Source organism: Wallemia ichthyophaga (genome assembly GCF_000400465.1).
Source record: "Wallemia ichthyophaga EXF-994 unplaced genomic scaffold scaffold17, whole genome shotgun sequence".
Lineage (NCBI taxonomy): Eukaryota > Fungi > Basidiomycota > Wallemiomycetes > Wallemiales > Wallemiaceae > Wallemia > Wallemia ichthyophaga.
The window spans coordinates 161,465-181,512 of NW_008806290.1; the positions used below are offsets into that span (position 1 = coordinate 161,465).

At 48.3% G+C, this 20,048-nt stretch overlaps 9 protein-coding genes across 9 annotated transcripts; 5 read left to right on the top strand and 4 right to left on the bottom strand.

The window, feature by feature from the left end:
- Nucleotides 1-38: 38 nt before the first annotated feature.
- J056_001687 (uncharacterized protein) lies at nucleotides 39-594 on the top strand (the record flags this gene model as incomplete). The annotated part of the gene is made up of 2 exons (XM_009271315.1): nucleotides 39-83; nucleotides 130-594. 2 exons carry the CDS (start codon nucleotides 39-41, stop codon nucleotides 592-594), a joined length of 510 nt encoding a protein of 169 aa, XP_009269590.1.
- Nucleotides 595-2,311: 1,717 nt separating this feature from the next.
- J056_001688 (RNA-binding post-transcriptional regulator cip2) lies at nucleotides 2,312-3,877 on the bottom strand (the record flags this gene model as incomplete). Its single annotated transcript, XM_009271316.1, has 1 exon — nucleotides 2,312-3,877. One exon carries the CDS (start codon nucleotides 3,875-3,877, stop codon nucleotides 2,312-2,314), a length of 1,566 nt encoding a protein of 521 aa, XP_009269591.1.
- A 297-nt stretch (nucleotides 3,878-4,174) lies between these two features.
- Nucleotides 4,175-6,365, top strand: J056_001689 (uncharacterized protein; the record flags this gene model as incomplete). Its single annotated transcript, XM_009271317.1, has 3 exons — nucleotides 4,175-4,942; nucleotides 4,999-5,133; nucleotides 5,190-6,365. 3 exons carry the CDS (start codon nucleotides 4,175-4,177, stop codon nucleotides 6,363-6,365), a joined length of 2,079 nt encoding a protein of 692 aa, XP_009269592.1.
- A 102-nt stretch (nucleotides 6,366-6,467) lies between these two features.
- J056_001690 (uncharacterized protein) lies at nucleotides 6,468-7,268 on the bottom strand (the record flags this gene model as incomplete). The annotated part of the gene is made up of 1 exon (XM_009271318.1): nucleotides 6,468-7,268. The coding sequence occupies one exon, from the start codon at nucleotides 7,266-7,268 to the stop codon at nucleotides 6,468-6,470; it is 801 nt and encodes a 266-aa protein (XP_009269593.1).
- A 71-nt stretch (nucleotides 7,269-7,339) lies between these two features.
- Nucleotides 7,340-7,693, bottom strand: J056_001691 (uncharacterized protein; the record flags this gene model as incomplete). Its single annotated transcript, XM_009271319.1, has 1 exon — nucleotides 7,340-7,693. The coding sequence occupies one exon, from the start codon at nucleotides 7,691-7,693 to the stop codon at nucleotides 7,340-7,342; it is 354 nt and encodes a 117-aa protein (XP_009269594.1).
- A 36-nt stretch (nucleotides 7,694-7,729) lies between these two features.
- Nucleotides 7,730-8,962, top strand: J056_001692 (uncharacterized protein; the record flags this gene model as incomplete). The annotated part of the gene is made up of 1 exon (XM_009271320.1): nucleotides 7,730-8,962. The coding sequence occupies one exon, from the start codon at nucleotides 7,730-7,732 to the stop codon at nucleotides 8,960-8,962; it is 1,233 nt and encodes a 410-aa protein (XP_009269595.1).
- Nucleotides 8,963-9,158: 196 nt separating this feature from the next.
- J056_001693 (Histone-lysine N-methyltransferase, H3 lysine-79 specific) lies at nucleotides 9,159-10,791 on the bottom strand (the record flags this gene model as incomplete). The annotated part of the gene is made up of 4 exons (XM_009271321.1): nucleotides 9,159-9,299; nucleotides 9,360-9,481; nucleotides 9,573-9,904; nucleotides 9,965-10,791. The coding sequence occupies 4 exons, from the start codon at nucleotides 10,789-10,791 to the stop codon at nucleotides 9,159-9,161; spliced, it is 1,422 nt and encodes a 473-aa protein (XP_009269596.1).
- Nucleotides 10,792-10,836: 45 nt separating this feature from the next.
- Nucleotides 10,837-17,665, top strand: J056_001694 (Dedicator of cytokinesis protein 3; the record flags this gene model as incomplete). Its single annotated transcript, XM_009271322.1, has 10 exons — nucleotides 10,837-10,879; nucleotides 10,927-11,005; nucleotides 11,068-13,379; nucleotides 13,429-16,127; nucleotides 16,173-16,220; nucleotides 16,274-16,331; nucleotides 16,375-16,409; nucleotides 16,462-16,573; nucleotides 16,624-16,710; nucleotides 16,761-17,665. 10 exons carry the CDS (start codon nucleotides 10,837-10,839, stop codon nucleotides 17,663-17,665), a joined length of 6,378 nt encoding a protein of 2,125 aa, XP_009269597.1.
- Nucleotides 17,666-18,472: 807 nt separating this feature from the next.
- J056_001695 (Protein sip5) lies at nucleotides 18,473-19,938 on the top strand (the record flags this gene model as incomplete). Its single annotated transcript, XM_009271323.1, has 2 exons — nucleotides 18,473-19,477; nucleotides 19,528-19,938. 2 exons carry the CDS (start codon nucleotides 18,473-18,475, stop codon nucleotides 19,936-19,938), a joined length of 1,416 nt encoding a protein of 471 aa, XP_009269598.1.
- Between the last annotated feature and the right edge of the window lie 110 nt (nucleotides 19,939-20,048).

Below are 20,048 nucleotides of genomic sequence, written 5' to 3' on the forward strand. Positions count from 1 at the left end.
ATGGACATGGTGGTGGTTGATTTCAACTATCAAGCTTCATGTCAAGCGCCGCACAGATTCATAAATTGAATCAGACTGACAACGTAAGCTGCGTTTGTAGCTATCTACTCGTTCACTCAAAATTCAAAGGACATCAGCAAATTGCTCAGACTAGCTTCCGATGCACTCAAAGCTCTTTTACCGCCTTCAAACCAGCAAGAGCGTGAACTGTTAGAAAAACAGCAGCAAAAATACAATCAGCTATCCACACAGCAGCAATCACAACCTCAAATAACTCTCTGGGGTGATGAAGACCCAAATGAAGATTACAACGATTTGGAGCAGGACGAAGCACAGGACGCGAGATTCGTAGACACCACTAAATCTTATTATAGTCTCCTCAACTCTATACAAATCGATATACGTACAGCTATCGCTCATTTACGTAATGAAAGGATATCTCCTCGAGTTTTGCATTCGAGTGGAAGTGGTAGTGTACATCAAGAATCTAACCTCAGTCTAGGCGCACAAAGGATCGAAATTGACATTATCCGCAATCTCACTCGAACTCTGCATCAGTTGTCAAATCAAGACGTCGAAATGCAATCATCTTAGCTTATTTTGCACGTCAACTTTGTATTTATAACGCTTTTCATTGTACAGTTACCCTGTCTGCGGACTGCCTCGAAGACAAAGCTTGCTGGGAGTAGCGCAGACTATTTACAGGGAAAGGGATATTATACCCGCCTTACTATGAGCCCCACGATGGCGAACCGCAAGGAAAAGATGAAGGAAGCGTAGGCTGATTAAATACCGCAGCGGCGGTTGAGAAGCATTTGACTCGCACCTTATGTTTGTTATGTTTCGCGAACCCGGCTACCCTCGTTCTAAGTCACGCGGCTAACGGTGTAAACAGCATGCGCTCAGGCGTAACAAATACGCGTTTATATATACTACTAGCGCTTGTGGTGCTTTCTATAATTAAGTCCCTGACCAATCACGCAAGCACACCAGCAAACATAATGAATCAACAATATTTATCTTCCACTGGGCACATCACACTTAATTCACAATGTCAATCAAAAATTATTTCGTCCAAGAAGCACTGTATTCATTGTAAACTGAGCAAAATTGATATCATTTTGTAGTTATTTGTTTTGCCATTATTTCGAGAGTGAATATATCGCGAAAAGCGCTGTCTGGCGCCCTGTACTAGTCCAGATAGATGTGACATGTTTTTTGTAGAGTATTTTGGAGTAAGAAGACATACATTCAAGTTATCCTGACTTCAAGAATTTCAACGTAGCCTTTTATCGCTTTCACACCTCCATTATCTGAAATATCGAAACGCGCCTGGTACAGTCAAATCAACGATTTCAGAGTTGGGCTGACCCCTAATTTTCTTTGTTTAAATCTCTTCTACAAAGCGTGAAATGAGGCGATGTAGCAACATCTTTTCCCAATGCTAAAATTGATTCCTGTAGACGCCATGCAAAGGAAAACGATTTTCGCCTTTATAGGGCTGAGTCCCTAGTAAATTTGAGCACTTGCAGTCCCTATATGTAAAAGCTTCTCATCCATTGATTCAGCGCGTGAAACCTTCCATAAATATTCTGCAGCGTGCTCCAGAGCGATGTCGGATTGCAACTCCCGAACAGCCTACAAGACGCAGTTGGAGGCTAAGGAATACAAGTCTGGTAATTTCTGGTAGATATCATTGATGGCTTTTTATGAAGCTTTTTTATTTGGAGATCATCAAAACTCGTAAATCTGCTGTTTGATGAGATAGGTGGTAGTAGAGCAGTGCAACTCGGTGTATTCAGAATGGAGGGTTGATATAATAATGGATTTGAAATGCTGGGAATGGCACGAAGATTATGGTATTGCTAAATTGTTCAAAGTGTCCGTATATGGTATCTCTGCTTTCGTCTTCTTATTAGGTCATTTGCTGAGAGCGTTGAGCATATTCAGCTCAATTAAACACCTCGTACTGCTGCAAGCATTTGACGGTATTGAACGAACCATTGAACCATTCAAAGCACCATTATGGAGAGTTTGTGGGTTGTAGCAGGAGAGTCGGATTTATTCATGTATCCAAGCATTCATTGATCCAATAAATATGAGGAAAATTCATTTTTGAATATGCTAGTCATAGCCTAAGCACAAACACAAGCACAAACACTCTAGGTAAAACGAAAAAAATATATTTAAATAGTCGAACTAGAGTTTAGAGTTTTAAAACAGGGTTTATAGTAGTAAGTACAACTTGGTCATCGATCATAAGTCGTTGAGATCATGTTCATCTGCATCTACGTAAGAAAGTGAGGGACATCTACTCGTTATTTGAATGCATTATCTCGTTTGTGCGTTCCGTTAAAGTATGAGGAGAGGATGTGGAGGAGGAGGTATTAAGGGGGAGAGAGTGAGTGAAGGGGTGAGTGTGATTAAAGTTGCTCGTATGAGGGTGTTTCAAGTGGGATGCTATTGGTAGCTGTTGGTTCAACCTAGGACTCGGATGAGGTGAGAGGGCAGGCGAGCTGATTCCACGCGAGGGGGGCTGGCTGAAGCCCTGCGATGCCGTAGTTGACGGTGGTCCGCGTGGTTGTCGCACGGGTGGAGATGTCAACTGCGCAGCGCTCATCTGCGCAGGCGACGTCGTAAGGGACTGTTCCGAGGGAGTTGCAGATCCATGGTGGGTGGCGAGGTCGAGTGGGAAAGGGAGTGGGGGTGGATGGAAGGTGCCTGCCTCCGAGTAAGTGCGTGCGGCATTTGTACCCGCACCTGCACCCGCTGCGTCAGAGTGAGAGTGGGGTGGAGCGAATAGAGAAGCGAAACCGCCATTACCCGGTGGACCAGGACCGAGAGTCGCAGAGCGTCTACCAGAGAGCATAGGTGGAGCGAATGAGACACCTTGAAGATCTGGGGCTGTCCGAATCGACGAATACGCTTCTTTGAGGTTGCTGTTAGACGCTCTGCTGGTGAGACCAGGTGCAGTGTTGAAAGTGGCACTTCCATTCAATCTCTTCATGTCAGGCATGGACTTTTTGGTGCGCAATCCAGGCGGGATTTGCATGCCGATACCAGTGGAGGCGGGACTGAGGAAAGAGGTGTTGCTGACAAGATCAGGTCTACCGCCTCTTGTGATGGTTGAGGAGGAGTGCTTGAGTGAGCGGGCAGGGTCATTGCGCGGCGTCGGAGGTTCAGGAGGATTTCTCGAGACGATGACGAAACGGTCGTCACCTTGGCCAATGGAGTAGTGGTAGACAGAGAGACGCTGTGCAACGAGATGAACAATGCGCCTCTGAGACATGGTCAAATTTTTTGAAAAAGCGAGGTCATCCCTCATTCTGTCCTCCTTGAAGACGAGGATGCGTGAGTAGATCTCAAGGGTGGATGGATCGTTGAGGTCAAGTTCAGCGTGACACATGGTGGGAGGGCTGGCCTGAGAGTCTCTATCGGAGAGGACAGAGTCGAAGACGTTGGTGGGGGAGTCGTCGAAGGAGTCAGGAGGGTTGAAAGGGAGAGGGTTGTTGATTCCCAAACTGGCCATTCTACGAAGAGCCTTGTCACGTTCAATACGCTCCTTGTCTTGAGGGTGGAGCACCTTCTTGTACTCGACGCGTAGTTTCCTACCCAAAACGTCAAAGCCGTTCAGAGCAGCGACGATAGCCGACGCATCATGGGAAGTTCTGAAGTTAGCGAAAGCGAGACCTCTAAACGCGGGATCGTTGGAGGGGTTCGAGGTGTCGTAGTGGTAGTTGAAGGCGTATGGAGTGGGGATGTTGAGGTCGTGGATAATGCTAAGTAGCTGGTCTTTAGGGAGTGAGAAAGGGATATTCTTGATGACAACAGCGTTTGGAATAATTTCATCGAGTGTGTTGGAATTTGGAGGATTCATCCACTGTGGTGTAGATTAATAGGCTGCTACACTAGTAATTTAATAACCTTACACTTGTATTCCCATTTCCACTTAAATTTAAATTATCCAGCTGATTTATAGTGCTCATCATCGTCACCGTCGTGAAGCTAGTGAAGCTTAATCCATAATATAAAAATAATTAAAATTTATTCAAGTATTTTGTCGATATAAATCACGTGCAGATCCTTAAAGATCCCGTGTCTCGTGTCTCGTGTCATTCCGGGATTTCTGTCGGTATTAATTCGGTGTGATTGCCTATAACCTTTATTAGCAACAATGAGTCATCTAACAGATAACGCTGTTGATCTGCCACGCCTCCCAATCCCCTCACTAGACGCCACCTGCCAGCGCTACTTGAACAGTCTACAAGGCTTACAATCTGCCCAAGAGCACAACCAGACCAAGAATGCTGTTGACTTTTTCAAAAACAATGAAGGTCCAATCCTCGACAAGAAACTACGCCAGTACGCCAACGATAAATACAGCTACATTGAAGAATTCTGGGATGAATCGTATTTAAACTACTCTGATTCCGTTGTTCTCGCTCTCAACCCTTTCTTTATCTTGGAAGATGACCCCACGCCTTCTCGTGGGTCTCAGCTGATGCGCGCATCAAGTCTTATCATATCCTCACTTGGCTTTGTCCATGACTTGCGCTGTAATCTTCTCGAGCCAGATAACGTAAGAGGTGTTCCACTCGATATGTCTCAGTACAAAAGGCTATTCGGCACTTCACGCATCCCCACACAGAATGGCTGCGTGATGAGAACAAAGGGTGATTCTAAACACATTATCATTGCACGCAAAGGTCAATTTTACTGGTTCGACGTCATCGACCATGAAAATAGACCACTTTTCACCGAACAAGACTTGCATCACAACCTCAAATCCATCGTCGATGATGCTGACTCTAATAACTCCCTCGACGCGTCTGGCAGGTCGATTGGTGTGCTTACCACCGAAAATCGCAAGATTTGGTCGTCCAATAGGGATTTCCTGGGCAAGAACACGGATAATGGCAAGAATATCGATATGATTGATCAGGTGAGTACGATGTGTGGATTACTATCAACAATTAACCACCAACACCCACTACACAGGCCCTCTTTGTCGTATGTCTCGACGACATTACACCCGAGACCACTTCCCAGCTATGCGACAACATGCTATGCGGCACGAGTCACGTCAAAGATGGCATCCAGCTTGGCTCCTGTACGAACAGATGGTATGACAAGGTGTGTTGGGGATGAATTGGAGTGTCTTAAGTCTCAATACTAACCTCACCGCACAGCTCCAAATAATAGTCTGCCAGGACGGTTCAGCGGGGATAAATTTCGAGCATTCCGGTGTAGATGGCCATACCGTATTGCGCTACGCCGCGGACATTTACACGGAACTGGTGTTGCTATTCGCAAAGAGTATCAACCCAGTAGCGCCAACGCTATTCCAAAGCAAGTTATCGCCCTACTCGAAGAGTGCGAAAGGGGGCGCGCAACCATACCCTGACCATCTTGCACCACCCGCTACCGCCCCCCAACGTCTGGAATGGGCCTACACGAACGAAATCAAGCTGGCGATTCGCTTCGCCGAGACGAGGCTTAGCGACATGATATGCCAGAACGAAGCGCAAGTGATGGAGTTCCCTCGCTACGGTAAGCTTTTCATCACCAAGCATGGTTTCAGCCCAGACGCGTTCGTGCAGATGGCATTCCAAGCCGCTTACTACAATCTTTACGGTCGCACTGAGTGTACTTACGAGCCTGCTATGACAAAGGCGTTTGCACATGGGCGCACAGAGGCTATTCGCAGCGTCACACCCCAGGCTGTGCAGTTCGTCCAGTCGTTCAACTCTGATGCACCGCCAGGTGAGAAGATTGCCGCTCTGCGTAAGGCTTGCGCAACTCACTCGGCACTCTCCCGCGAATGCAGCAAGGGCGAGGGCCATGATCGACACCTCTATGCAATGTTGCGGATCGCCGAGAGCGAGAGGGAGAAAGAGCAGGTGGCGCAGAAGAAGAACAACGCTACCAACAACACCCCTCCCACACCGCCTAAACCATCTCTCTACGCTGACCCTGGATACTCACTCGGAACTACAGACGTGCTGTCAACGTCCAACTGCGGCAATCCGGCACTGAGGCTGTTCGGGTTCGCCAGTACATCAGCCAGTGGGTTCGGGATAGGGTATATAGTACGCGATAGCAGCATCTCGTTATGCGTAAGCAGCAAACACAGACAGACAAACCGCTTCGTAGAAACTATCCAGGCGTATCTAGTTGAGGTGGAGCAGATGCTCATCGGGTTGCACAAAGAGGCTAATCAGCGCAGCAGCTGGCATGAAGATGAGGGCGATGCGTACACGTCCGGCTTCAGCTTCTTTGACGTGCCCGTAGACGTACAGGCTGAGCGTAAGAAACAGGTGTCTAATCGCAATGTCGGGGTGACGTTGGAGATTGATGAGTATTAAAAGCATGCAGAGCATGTACCCTTAACGCTATGAATGCCAAAGTAATTTTGAATGCGATAACGTATATGTAAAGGAAAATGAACAAAACAACTACCTACGTCCTCATCTCATCAACTCCTTAGCCTCATCGACAGGATCATTAGCTTCGATAGCATCGCCTATCGCAGTATCCGACCGTTTCTCCTGTTTCTGGGTATCAGGGGAGGGTCTAGGTCTAGGACTCGCCGCGACACCAGCACTAGTCTGTTCATCTGGATCGTTAGAAGACTTGATGCGTCTTTCCGCGAGGAAGGAAGCTAGAGCGGTGTGGCCAGCGAGCTCAGCCTCATCCTGCGCGAGGCGATTCCTGGCGGTGCGCTTGTGTAGGAGGACGGACTCGGCCGTGTGTTGGCGACCCTCGATAGCATCCGCTGCTCGCGCCGCGGCTCTTGGCACCTCCTTGCGCGAGTAGGTGGCTGGGTCGAGAGCAGCTGGCCGCGTAGACGCGTACGCGAGGAGGGCCCTGGCTACATCCAGGTGGCCCTTGCGTGCGGCGTAATGCAGCGGAGAGCGCTGGTCGGGTGTGTGGGCGTCGAGGATGGCGTGGGTGAGGTGAGGCGTGGGCGAGAGCGAGGAGGAGAAGAGCGGGGCGTTGGCGGGCGACGGGCCCGGCGGAGAGGGGACGTGCGGCGGGAGGAGCCATTCGAGGAGCTCGTAGTGCCCTTTCTCGCAGATGGCGTGCAGCACGGAGTGGCCAACGTCGTCGCGGGCGGTGTAGAGGCTGTCCTGGCCGTGGAGCGTGGAGTACTCCTCGAGAGCGGGCCGGTCGTTGGCGGCGGCGGAAATGACTATGCGGGCTGCCTGTTCGGCGGTGGGTGCGTTGGGTGCGTTGGGTGCGTTGGATGCGGAGTCTGCGTCTGCCATGTGTGGATTGAAATGGATGATGAGCGTGAGAGAGAGAAAAGGAAAACGAAAGCAAGACAAGGAAAATGGTGTCACTCCCCAGGTATTTGGAATTCCTCAGCCTCAGCATCCCACCGCAGCTTATCGGGATCAATGGCCAGCGTGGCTAGGAAATCTGGGAAAATGAGGTCATCGTTGTAATTGACAAGGTCGAAGAGCTGCAGGGAGGTGGATTGCGATATTTGCAGCCACTTGTCGATAAGCGTGGATAGCGTGGACAGCTTTTGGTGCCTGTGGATGCTGGTGGCGTGGCTGAGTTGCTTGTACTTGAACAGCAATTGCGAATTCCTGGGCTTTGAGTTGGTTGGACGATTCGGATTAAGCAGCGGAGGCTTGAATGGCTTGCTGGTGTTGCTGCTGCTGGTGCTCGATTTAGATTTGTACATGGTGGATTACAGTTTACAAGTGCATCACCCACTCCCATGAACTTGGATTTCCTACACTTAGCCAGCCTGTACGAGTACAGCACCTACAAACTTGCAAAGGCGGGGCAATACACGTACAGGCCAGTGTCCATTGATTACCCGGAGTACTATCACTCGCTGTTGTCGTACTACACGCAATTCACCGAGCTTTTACAGGGTAAGGGGGAAGTATACATGGATAATAGGCAGGCGGATTCAAGCAGCGCGGGGTACTGCAACGACTACAGCAGCAAAACCCGCAACAGCACTCAGAACACCCGCAACACCCAAAACCCCACACAATCCAGCGACACGAAAACATCAATCACCCACCCTATCAACCTCTCTATCATCGTACCCTTGGACTGCATCGACTACATGTCTGCACACGCCACTCCGTCAGCCACCCCCGTCCTCAACAACGCCATCGATCTCCACTACCTCGCACACCTCTGCTCCAAGTTCCACAGCGATACTGCCAGCATCACCGCCGCTGACTACGCTTACTACCACGCCCTCTACGATTTCAATCTGCACAACGACAAGAAAATCCCTGGTGACGTCATTACGGTTGCTAATGACGTCACCCGCAATCCTCCCCTAGGCAACCTTCTCATGTGCTCAGCTCCGGGTAAGAAGGTGAGGCTGGGCGTGGAAGCGGGCGATGGGGAATTGGAAGCCAGCTTAGCCAGCTTAGCCAGCTTAGCAGCCCCTGCAACCCCCAGAGCTCCAGTAGACCGGTGTATTCTGCTAGACCTGTTGCGGATCCGAGACAGCGGATGCACCTTGCTAGCGTGTTGCCTCGACGACCACGAGCTGTCCCTTCTTGGCACATCGTGGGAGCAGTACAGCTACTCTGCCGCTCGTCTCGGCCTCTCCATCCTCCGCTTTCCCATGCCAGAGGGGCTGCACCCGCCCAACATACACGACTTCTACGACAGGATCGATCTCCTTCTCCACGAGTACACCTTTGCAGGCCGCAACGTCCTCGCTCACTGCAGAGGCGGCGTCGGCAGAGCCTCGCTTATTGCGTGTGCGTGGATTCTGCGCATGGGTTTGGTGAAGGGCCTTCTCACTCCGTCTTCTCAGCTGGTTACCTCCGAATATAACCATACCCTCCACATCACCTCTCTTACTATCGAGATCGTCCGCTATAGACGCTCTGTTAAGGCTGTAGAGACTTACGAGCAGGTCAGATTCCTCTTTGATTTCGTCTCCCTCCTCCGTCAGAAAGCGGGCGTGGTGAGTTGAGATTGGAGCCCAAATTCAAGCTCAAGATGAAGCTCAAGCACAATCTCCATCTCCATCTCAAGCTCTGTTTTGTTTTGTTTGTTTTGTTGTCTCCGGATACCTCCTAACACTCCGTTTTATGGCAAGTTGTATTAGTTATTTATTCACGATTCAACATGTTCAACATGTTCACGATACACAACACACTTCACCAACATCACTTGCCCTGCAAGTATCTGTTTAGCGCCGTGCGATCAACCGTGTGTATATAGTAATGATCTCCTTTGTCCGTCCAGCTCACCGAGCCGGGAAAGTAGTCTCCTTTCTGCATCTGGAGAATCGCGAGGGGCGAGTTGACCTGGAGTGTGATTGAGCATGACAAGGTGGTTCGCGCAGCAACCAAGACGCTTTCACCTACCGTAGCATCCGAGATTCTAAAGTTTGCAGGCAAGAATGGCTTGAGAGAGACAATCTTGGCACCGTCTTTCAAATCCAAAAAGAGCAGCGACAGCTGTTCGTTGAGTTGAGCAGAAAACGCGTCTGAGGAGGATATAAAGGAGTGATTGGAGTGGATAAAGTGGATGAATTGGTCTGGTCAGCTGGCTACAACTCACTACTTGAATCCACTCACAATTATTAATAAGCACCACATCCGCGTCTGGCAATTTGCGCGAGAGGGTGGAAGAATGGCAGAAATCTTCTTTCTCCAAGTACATCTCACCACAATCGAGAGAGTACATGGCCGACCTCGCCCTGCCTTCGCTCAGCTGCACCTGTGCGAGGTCAGCAGGCTTGTCCATCACCTCCACCCCGAAGCTCTTGCATCCGGCAGCGAGCGACAGCTGGAGCACTACATTACCAACACCAGCCCCTAAATCCACAACTAGTGTCTGGGGTCCAATGTGCATTCTGTGTGCGAGATGCGCGACGAACGGGGGCATAATCTCACCATAAATGTTAGATCTAGATGAATTTTTTTATGTCAATGGTGAATCTTAGCCGTTTTATACACACTTCACTCACGAAAATGGCTCGTAGTGGCGCAAGTCGGCTACTCTCGGTCCTACGATGCGCTGGTAGGACTGAGTGGTGATATGTGTCCATACTTGGGGGTGTATGCCTTGAAGCGATTCGAGGTGTTTGGTGATTTGGTCCGTCTGCACAAGCTGCTGGAATTCCCTGTTGAATTGGTCTATCGCATCTATAAATAACTTTCCCTGTCGTCTGTTGAATGAGCGTTGAAGGAGTCGTAAGATTGAGGTAGAGGTCTCGCTCGATGTGCTACTCTGTGTGGAACTGTGGTATGTCTCAGTATTTCCGAAAAGGCCGCGGGATTGCGGCGGAATAAACCAGGCGATCAGAATCTTTATGGTGTCGACTAAGTCGTGGATGGGCGAGTAATTGTCGCGGTTCTTCGGCACTGCTAGAGCGTACTCTTCAATACCTGCAGGGAGCTGAAGCTGGATAGTTGGGAAGGGGTCACTACCACTGCCATTCAAATCATCAAAGTAAGATGTATATTGCATCGCTTGCTCATTCACCAGCTGCCGGGAGGATTTTGTTGCTTTATCGAACGTATTAGACTCCTTACTGGCGGTGATTGGATTGCGAGTTATTGGAGTGTGGTTGTCGCGTAACCAGGTGCTTCTGGTGGTGCTGCTAGTAGAATTACTACTGCTGCCTTCAAGTGAATTACTAGAACCGCGCTCAAGTGAATCCCCAGCTGTCTTCTGCTTCTTGGTGGGAGGATTACTCGTTGCCGGCGCTTGAAATTTCCTAGTCTCCGTCTTAACAGAAACACTCGCAGGCTTTTTATTAAAAGAATTCTTTTTATTCCAGAATGAGTTCATCGTTGTCGATTCTTAACAGTGAACAGCCAACACTGCAGAAAGAGCATGTGGACCCCACTCGAGCAAATCGCATACGGGTTCTGTATCTGTAAGATTACTACAGCACTGTCCACCCACATCGCTCACCCGCCGCAGTTCCATTCACTCCCGTCGCCGTCGACGCTGATCACTCGGGCCACAAAAATAATCCGCATCAGATTCAGCTCGAAACTGGGTGAGTTAATTATATACTCTACTTCCCTCGCTTATTCCAAATCTCCAATTTTCACTTGAAAGCGATGAAATCTACGCCTTCGAGCAGATACGCTTGGCTGGACAGCCTATCTGGTACAGAGGCTACGTCGTCTCCACCTCCCGCTATCCTTCATCCGCCACTGCTGTTCACTCTCTCCCCACCACCGTAGAGGCTCCCCAGGTCGATATAGGCATTTTCCCCTCCACTCACGTCAGAATACGCCAAATGCTTCCAGATGCTGAGGGTCGAATGGCTTCAACCTTCCACGCCTTCCAATCCACTCTTAAACACCTTCCTCAACGCTCAAACTCAACCAATATCGCTAAATCCCCGTCATTTGGTAAAATGGAGACTTTAGCAGAGGAAGAGGAAGAGGATGACGGCGCCAAGGCTTCTTTGCCGCTGAGCGAGAGTGACTATACCCATATAGACGAGTCAGATCAGTTAGATGAAATGGATCACTTGGCAGATTTCAACCAGACTTTTCCCCAAAAATCAAAGAAATCGCCCGATAACAGACCTCCTCCGCCTCTCCCTTCTATGAAATGCGGTGACGAGACTAGCTTTGGTCATAATGAACCTCTCATTGATGAAATCGCGTGCGCTTTGAGGGAATACTTCACTGCATTGCATATATCCTTACTCAATACAGATTACGTCCTTTTTGACAAGATAAGAAGCAACATGAATGCCCTCAACTACGCCCGTATGCAGCTTCTCCAGCATTCTTCCTCAGACACTGACTCCAGCGACGATCTTATCGACCTCCGTGCAAGAGCGGTTGAGAGGCTTGTAAAGGCAAATGTCGACCTAGGTTTAGATGTCATTGTCAGGCACCCCACCACAGGCGCCCTTGCTAACATTTCCAATGACAACGATCATCTCGATAAAAGGGCTTGGATTTCCTCTATTCGAATGTACGCTCAACAAGTCGAATTGGCTTACATCAACTCTCCAGGCAAGCATTCAGGCGCTCCCATATCTCAACCCTCACTCAAACCTCTCCACACTTCTAAATCAGTTTCCAATTTGGCTGAGCCTCTTTCACTCACTCGCAGAACTCCCTCCCAAGCTCACTCTCCATCTAGCGCCAGTGATTCGAGTGAATTCTACCACGTATACCTCAATCTTAGATCTTTCAACGCTAGTCCGTGCTACGTTGGTGAGACTGTTGAGCTTTTCTTCTCTCTCTATTCCGCAACCCAAGCAAGGTTTCTCACTGAAGACCATGTCATTATTCTCGATCACAATGGATTGCCAACGAGCAGAAATCCTGACTTTGTCTGTACGCTCTTCAGAGACTTGTCTAACGTCGACGTCAGCGACAAACTCTATTTGGTATGCAAAATTGTCAGGAATGGCTTCCTCAAGTCCCCTCTGAATTTTGATGACACTGCTGGATCGCCTATACCGTCGCGAAAACTTCTCAGAAGACCTTTTGGCTGTGCGGTGCTGAATCTCGGTCAGCTCTCTGCCAAATCTAACCAAGAAATGAATGAAGCTGTGCAGTACTCAATGCCCATCTACGTACCATCGATGACTTCTGGCGTCGCTGCGGAGAACCTTTTCGCCAATCTCCATCAAGATATCATATCCAACAACGTCAAGGTATTCGATGCGTCTACAAGAGCAACTGATATCAGCGTGTCAGTCAAGTCTTTCCATGGCGCCTTCAATCAGATGTTGAGAGATCACTCAGGCGTGCTGCTCAACGTACCGACAACGGCTCGATTAGGGTTTAGTGATGCAGTCTTTCCAGCGGATATTAGAAATGATCTGTATTGCAAACTCTGGTCAGGTGATTTCACATCTATTCTCGCTAGCTCTACGTCGAGATTGAGTCTGCTTTCCAACACAAACTCAAGCGCGTCAAAAAATATTCAAGTTACAGTGGAAGCGAGGAGGAAAGATGGCAGCAGGATCGATAACTGCTTTACTGGTGGCACGGGCGACAAAGTGCAGTCGTTATGGGACTTCACTGTATTCACAAACAGCGCTCAGCCGACGTGGGGCGAGATGGTTAAGCTGACCAATGTATCAGCGCAGGAGTTTTTAGATATTCATTTGTTCTTCACTATCAGGAACAAGTCGAACAAAGATAAAGATGGGTCTAATTCGAGTAAAGAGCGCTTGAAGGATCACGAGAAGGGTGATGCCTTCACTGAACCTCCTTTTGCTTGGGGCTATCTGCCGATTTTTAACGAGGGCCGCGCCTTTCTACCTGATGCCTCTCACACTCTGCAACTCTTCAAGTGTCTCGGCGAGCCTCCGAGCGCTTCTATCTACCTCAACAATATCTTACCGACACAATCTGGTAAGAAGGATAGAGTGATGTCTGGTAATTCTTTGCATGGTGAGTCTGGGTCCACTGATTGTGCCAATAGTGTACTCATCGTCTCCAGGAAATGTCAACGGCACCCCATCTATCAGCAGTACAGATGCTTTGAGTAGTCCTGGGTCCCCTCCAGAAACACAGAGATTGCGTCCACTTCGAGATTCAATATCTATCCGCACTTTCCTTTGTTCAACGCTTTTTACCCAGAATGCTGTTCTGCTGAAGCTGCTGAGTTGGGAAAGAGAAAGATCATATCATACAAAGTCAGCTGTTGAGATTGAGAGTATCTTATCGCAGCTACCTTTCGTCGGCGAGCCGGAGATTGTCAAGTTCCTAGCAGAGACATTTGATGCCATTTTCGGTCTGATGGCCTCATCTGCCAATGAAGGCGACAGATTTGACCCACTGCTTTTCGACGCTTTGGTGAAGGTTTTGGGGATAATACAGGATAGGAGATTTAGCCAGTTTGAGACTGTTCTCGACGTCTACATAAATGAGAACTTCACATGCGGTCCTGCTTCTTCACACTTGATGAGCTCCCTTCAGAGGCTGTTAGCTAAACCTAGTGACCCATCAACTGCTCAACAGCTACATGCCGCTTTGAAGGTGCTGCCATTCCTGATTAGATTTATTGTCAGATCAAGGGAAATACAAAGGGAGAAAAGCGCTGGGTTGGATGTAACTTCGGGACATCTAGAAGACTCTTTCAAGAAGGAGTTGATCATGGTTTTGGATGGACTCGTCAAGTTGATGGAAATGACCAGTCCAAATTCCGTCATCGGAACTCAAACATTAGCATTGAGGCACTTTGCAGGTTGCTTGCCCGAGTTAGAGAAGATCTTTCCCTCAGAGGAGCTAGTTGAACACGTAATGGCTTTTGCAGAGGCTTGCAAGGCCACCAAAGGGAAGTTGGTGGTTTATATTATGCTCAACTACCTCCACGTTGTCAGAAGTGGACTTTTTGACAAACCAGGTACGCGCACTATACTTGTCCCAACACTCATCCGACTCGTCAAACCTCATCTGGGAGCGTACGACGAGTATCAGCATGTCAAATTGAAAGACCCTGATCACGTCAGAGAAGTTGCGAGAGTAGGCTGGATTGAGCGTCTCAGATTGTGCGTCACCATATTAGCTACTATGCTAGATAAGCTGCATGTAGCTATAGTGGACCCAGCTATCAGCGCCAGTCGAACATTGAGTAGACAGGAGCAAGATAATGTCGAGGATATCATGAGCTTATTGCCAAAGTTACTCGAATCATACCACGAGCTGAATTCGGACGGTTTGATCGACACAATCACGAAGCATAAGTCCCCATCTACCACGATTGCATCTATACCAACAGTCTTTCCCGCAACTTATCCATTCAGCTTGCTTGCAGAATTGCCGCAGTCACTGACACAGTCAGTAATAAGCAACAGCAAAAGCAAGAAAAAATCGCGCTCGTCAGCTCGCACTAGTCATTTCAACTGTGCTCTGGGTGAAATGGCTTCGGTTATTTTGGTCATTATTCAACTTTTACCTAAAAAGCGTATACTCGATTTCATTCAAGAATACGCTGAAATTGAGGGTGAAAGAAACTTGACCAAATTCTTGACGAACATATTTAGCTTCTCGATTGGTGTTCTCAATCATAAAAATAGCGGTATTGACGAGAAGCTCATTCCGTGTCCGTATCCCCAAAGCTGGCTCAATATCTCACTCTTTGCACATCGCATGGTGCTTAAGTTGGGTGAATCTGTCTCTGTTGTCATGGAGAGGCAATACGTTCCATCGTTAGAACTTGCAGGTGAATTCAACAGAAATTTATGGAGGGTCTGCTTCGAGATGTTTATTAGATTACTTGCATCTCATCAATTGGTTATAGAGGAGCACACTCCTCAAAAGAGACGCGCTGTGTGGAAATTGGCTGGCGATCTGAGAGGGGAAGGGGCGCAGACATTCTCCAGGCTTTGGAATGCTATCGGTTGGCCTAATAGCTCTGACGACAAATCACATAGATCAACTAGATATGGCGGGTTCCAAATCCAGTTTTCCGACTTGGTAGCTGATCTACTCGAGTTATGCTTGTCTCATCACGATGAACTGAGAAAGCACGCTGTAAATATACTCCACTCAATGATCGTCTCTGAACATCACCTCAATGGTCATTTCGAAGCTATCGAGGCAGAAGTGATTGACAAGCTAGACAAACTGTTCATGGATACCACAAAGGGTGATGAAATCTCGCGTGCTTTCTTCGTCAGTGAACTCAGATCGCTATTCGATTCACCGACAATCGACGAACCACTTCGTCGGGAAGTGTCTCGCTTCCTCGATTCTGTTGATTATTTCTTGGAGTTGCTCCTGTCAATAAGAAACCTGCCTGAAGGGGATGAGTTTGAGGATGACAGACTTGAAGCTACGCTTAAGTTAATGTCCTTTATTAGGAATCTCAGGGAAGAGATATACGTCAAGTATCTGCATGCGCTGGTACATATGCACTTGCGATCGCACGCCTACGCAGAGGCGGGTATGACACTCAAGCTGCATGCAGACATGTACAATTGGGACACGTCGGCAGTGTTGGAGCCACTAGTCGACCTCAACTTGCCTAAGCAGACGCAGTTCCAGAGGAGAGAAACCATCCTTGCCCACTGCATGGAGTATTTGGCCGCTGGGAAAGCATTTGAAGTTGCCATTGAAGTGTGCAAGGATCTCGCACACCAGTACGAGAGCAAGACTTACGATTATCAAAAGCTTGCTGATATTCTGACCTATCAAGTGAGTGGGGTGTTTGAGTTGTGCGTGAATTGACACAACAAACAGGCGTCTTTGGTCGACTCTATTATGAAAGGCGATCGTGAATTTCCTGATGTAGGTGCTTTTAGTGAACGTGTAGCGTTTGGTTCATCTAACTTTGGTGATAGTACTTCCTCGTTACGTACCATGGTGGCTTCCCGCCTGTTCTGACGAATAAGCAATTTGGTATGTGGATTAGATGCCGCTATTTGCTTCTAACGGTCCCCAGTCTACCGCGGAATGGAACATGAGCATATCGAGGGCGTAAGCTAGTTTTTTTTACGTCATGTTACTTTGCTTATTGGTTGCTATACAGTTCTGCAGCAGAATGCAAGCGAAACATCCTAACGCGCACATACTCAGCGGAATACAGAGTGTCGGGGGAGACAGTGACACCAAAAATACCACAGAGGCAGACAAACAGCATTGTGAGCATTGCGCACTTAGTCTTACTTTGTACTGGACTGACTAGCAGCAGTGTTAATTATGGCCGTTACACCCGAGGTGGATAGAACATCACCCATCATACAGAATCCTCGCATCGCCGAACCTATTCGCAAATATTGTAGGTTTACAGTACGCTACTTGAACCATGCACACCTAACACCGCCGCAGATGAGAATAACACCGATCTATTCAGCTACACGCGCCCGATGGATAAAGACTATGGAAGTAACACCGGGAACATTGAAGGGGAGTGGATGGAGAAGACTCTCCTGCAGTGCGAAAGCCAGTTCCCGTCTGTAATGAGACGATCTGAGGTAATTGAAACGAGGACAGTCCAAGTGTCTCCAATTGAGCTGGCATTTGAGGAGGTGGAGATGATGCGTCAAGAGATGGCAGTAGTCAACTCTAAATTTGAAACACAACTTCAAGGGCGAGATGGCAAAAAAAATCAGACGCAGCAGAACATCAGAGTGGAGGCGCTGTCGATGGTGCTGAACAATGCATGCGATATACCGGTCGACGCGGGTGTGTCTTACTACAGATCTACATACCTGGCTATGAATATGAAGGAGGTCAATCCATCAAGTCAGCGCTTGGAGAAGGGACTGATAAATCTGGCGTTGACGATTAGGAGGGGTATAGATATACACAAGTCCATGTGTACTTTTGAGATGGCGAGATTTCACATGACGTTGGAGAAACTGTTTGTCAAGAACTACGCACATGAAATAGCACAGTTTCCAAAGGTGATAGGTGATGAGAGTAGTGAATTGTCGCCGTCTAGTTCGTTGAAATCACTTGAAAAGGAGAGGAGGAATAGGAACGCATCTGTAGCGACTAACGGGACTAATGGGACTAATAACAGCTCAGTCAACACTACTAAATCGAACAAACCAACACTGTTGTTGCCGAAACTGACAAGTATGATGTCTATGTCGAGGCAACGCAGCTCGCCTACGCGGGAGCACAAAGCGAGCAGCCCAAAGAGTAAAGGTAGTAACAAAACAGATGGATCACCTCAATTTAGTCTGGGAAGGCTTGAAGAGAGGGTGTCTATGAGGAAGCAGCATTAATGTGTAGCATAATAAATGATACATAATACATAATACGTAATACATATAACATATAACATTAAGTTAAGGTATTTCAAAGTGTTTCAAGTTGTTTCAAGCCGGTTTACATCTCAACCACCAACAACGATCGCTGATGTCATTATCGACCAAGATTGGCAGTCTGTTCATACGAGTGAGAGGGATTGACCTGAAAGACGAGGCTTAAGGATCCACAGACACTGGCGAAACCGATATCGACGAGTCTCAAGCATCAAGCAGCAAGCCACGAGTCATTTAAGCGGGTATGCGTGAGTGTGGCACAAGGATTGCACTCATTTGAAGGGCGGATGCGTAGCAACTTGCTGGGACAGAAGCAACAGCATAATAGACCACTATCCGAAGCTCGTGCGATACAACAAGGAGCAAATACGCTATCGGAAGGATTTCTGTTCTTCGTAGCAGCGGGGCTGTAGGTGGTAGTATTTAGGGGAGCGTATTCACAGTCTAAAGGAATAATTAAGGATTCTAGGCGAAGCGTGGCGCTCTTCGAAGAAGGAAACATCACGACGGGAAGACGTCCAGGACAGGCTGGAGACGCTAGAAAGCGGGATAAAAGAGGTTATAGAGGATAACAAGTCGCTGGAGAGAGGGCTACACGAGGTTATTTCAAACAATAAAAGCCTGGTGGAAAACAACACAGACCTCCGAAGAGCGTTGAGTGCGTTTACAGCCCAGGAAACATTCCACCAATCACAGCACGAGCTTAAAAGATATTTAGATGGCTGTAATTTTTAGATTCTCTTGTACATCAACCGTCATTTGCTACAAATGGGCAATACTACATCATCAAATAATAATCGTGAAAAGTCAGCTGAGCACGTTGATGGCGGTACAGTGTACCCGCATCCTGATTCCGTCTACTTCAACACGCAGCAAGATTGGGATAAGGTTATCGTGCGTGACTTGATCTTGCAGCGTAAACTAGCCCCGTTCTACAAGGGATTGAACGACTACAACGACGATATGTCTGATATCGATATTCTTCAGCAAAAGTACAATGGTAGCCTACCGCCCAACTCTCCGCACGTTTCCCCTCAATCTCAGGTAAAAACGCCGAGGAGATCAGCTTCATCTTCATCCACGAATCTTAAGAAGCCGACAATTAATCCCGAGACTTTCATCTACAAGAATGCCCAGGAATGTCCCATTTGCTTCCTTTTCTACCCCTCAAACCAGAACCGTAGCAGATGCTGCGATCAGCCACTGTGTAGTGACTGCTTTGTCCAGATTAAGAGGTCTGAGCCTTCAACCACTCACCTCGAATCTGAGCCTGCCGCATGTCCTTACTGCGCGCAGGACAACTTCGGTATCACGTATTCCCCTCCACAGTGGCGTACCGGCAACGGTGCTAGTCCTTCTCTCGAGTCCAACCTCGATAATCTCGTTAATGAGAGCTCTGCGCAAACTCAAAGGCCTCGCAGAAAATCCATCAGCGCTGATAGCTCCGACGTGGTCACTAGTGACGCCATTCGCCCAGAATGGAAAGCTAAACTGGAGTCAGTGCGTGCGCAAGCCGCTCGTCGCGCTAACAGAAGAATCATCATGCGTCAAGTCGGCGATAGACTGGTGCCCATTGGGGTGACATCATCCAGACATCCCCTCGCAAACTCTCAACTTCCACCAGGTCTGTTCCTCTCCTCAGAAGGCGATGTCCAGTCGAGCCCCCACCAAGCTAATCCAGAACAAGGGACGCAGAGAGTGCGCAGTCGCTCCGGTAGGAGAGCGGTTGATAACTTGGTCAACAGTCTCGGAAACGGTGCTGACTTGGAGGATGTGAGTGGGGGGAGTGTAATTGATATGAATCTACTAATAAATCTCACCAGGCAATGATCTTGGAGGCTATGAGACTTAGTTTGCTAGAAGAGGAGGAGAGAGGTAGGCGTCGTGAGGAGGAGGAGATTCACGAGAGACAGGCACTCGAAAGAAGTTCCTCACAAGTGGACATTACATCGGCAGATAATCAACATACCCACGAACCGATCCAGACACCAACAGCAGCACACACTGTGCATGAAGCACCACCAATTGCACCACCAACTGACACCCTGCCTGAGAGAACAACATCGATCCACAACAACAACAACAATGGCGATCATTCCAGTCCTGAAGACAAGAATTCACAACAGAGCCGGCCTTGGAGTGATTCAGTTGATGGGGAGGGAGTGGTTTCGGAATTTGGGGTTGAAACAGCTGCAGATACAGCAGTACCGGCAGGCAGCCGCCCACAGGAATAAGTTTGGCCATCGATCGAGAAATTCATTCGTTACGCTTACGAAAGAGATGATGGATATAATGGTGAAGCTTGGTGTTACAAATTAGTGTTATTTACTTGTACAATGATTAT